The sequence below is a fragment of the Periplaneta americana genome, chromosome 7 (genome assembly GCF_040183065.1).
Source record: "Periplaneta americana isolate PAMFEO1 chromosome 7, P.americana_PAMFEO1_priV1, whole genome shotgun sequence".
NCBI classification, from domain to species: Eukaryota; Metazoa; Arthropoda; class Insecta; order Blattodea; family Blattidae; genus Periplaneta; species Periplaneta americana.
In genome coordinates this window covers 12,832,501-12,833,793 of record NC_091123.1, presented here as the reverse complement: position 1 = coordinate 12,833,793, position 1,293 = coordinate 12,832,501, and the positions used below count along the sequence as shown (strand labels likewise).

The window sequence follows — 1,293 nt, the reverse complement described above, 5'->3', positions numbered from 1 at the left end:
TCCATTCTCTATCATCATATCCCACCTCCCTCAAATCCATTTTAATATTATCTTCCCACCTACGTCTCGACCTCCCTAAAGATCTTTTTCCCTCCGGCCTCCCAACTAACACTCTATATGTATTTCTGGATTCGCCCATACGTGCTACATGCCCTGCCCATCTCAAACATCTGGATTTAATGTTCATAATTATGTCAGGTGAAGAATACAATGCGTGCAGTTCTGCGTTGTGTAACTTTCTCCATTCTCCTGTAACTTCATCCCTCTTAGCCCCAAATATTTTCCTAAGCACCTTATTCTCAAACACCCTTAATCTCTGTTCCTCTCTCAAAGTGAGAGTCCAAGTTTCACAACCATACAGAAGAACCGGTAATATAACTGTTTTATAAATTCTAACTTTCAGATTTTTGGACAGCAGACTGGATGATAAGAGCTTCTCAACCGAATAATAACACGCATTTCCCATATTTATTCTGCGTTTAATTTCCTCCCGAGTGTCATTTATATTTGTTACTGTTGCTCCAAGATATTTGAATTTTTCCACCTCTTCGAAGGATAAATCTCCAATTTTTATATTTCCATTTCGTACAATATTCTGGTCACGAGACATAATCATATACTTTGTCTTTTCGGGATTTACTTCCAAACCGATCGCTTTACTTGCTTCAAGTAAAATTTCCGTGTTTTCCCTAATCGTTTGTGTATTTTCTCCTAACATATTCACGTCATCCGCATAGACAAGAAGCTGATGTAACCCGTTCAATTCCAAACCCTGCCTGTTATCCTGAACTTTCCTAATGGCATATTCTAGCGCGAAGTTAAAAAGTAAAGGTGATAGTGCATCTCCCTGCTTTAGCCCGCAGTGAATTGGAAAAGCATCAGATAGAAACTGACCTATACGGACTCTGCTGTATGTTTCACTGAGACACATTTTAATTAATTGAACTAGTTTCTTGGGAATACCAAATTCAATAAGAATATCATATAATACTTCCCTCTTAACCTAGTCATATGCCTTTTTGAAATCTATAAATAACTGATGTACTGTACCCTTATACTCCCATTTTCAGCCATCCAGCTATAAGAACTAAATCCGACATGGTGCAAGTACCCAATGAGGTCTACTTCAGCTTGCTGAGGTCCAGTGGCGAGGTGGAGCTTATCTTTGACAACGTCTGAAGGCCCAGCTCCCTGGAGCCACACAGCCTGGCCACACATTCACTGTTCGGGCTGTGGAGGCCCTCTTCCAACCCCCTCCTTGAACACTCACCGAGTTCGTCCGTGGAGGACACA

At 40.8% G+C, this 1,293-nt stretch overlaps 1 protein-coding gene across 1 annotated transcript in view; it reads right to left on the bottom strand.

Moving 5' to 3' along the window:
* Positions 1 to 442: 442 nt before the first annotated feature.
* LOC138702921 (T-box transcription factor TBX15-like) overlaps positions 443 to 1,293 on the bottom strand; it is a 73,772-nt gene continuing 72,921 nt past the window's right edge. Inside the window, exon 7 of the mRNA XM_069830328.1 lies at positions 443 to 1,293. This exon is cut by the window's right edge and continues 282 nt beyond it. Coding sequence (XP_069686429.1) covers positions 1,122 to 1,293 — 172 coding nt within the window. The 3' untranslated portion in view covers positions 443 to 1,121.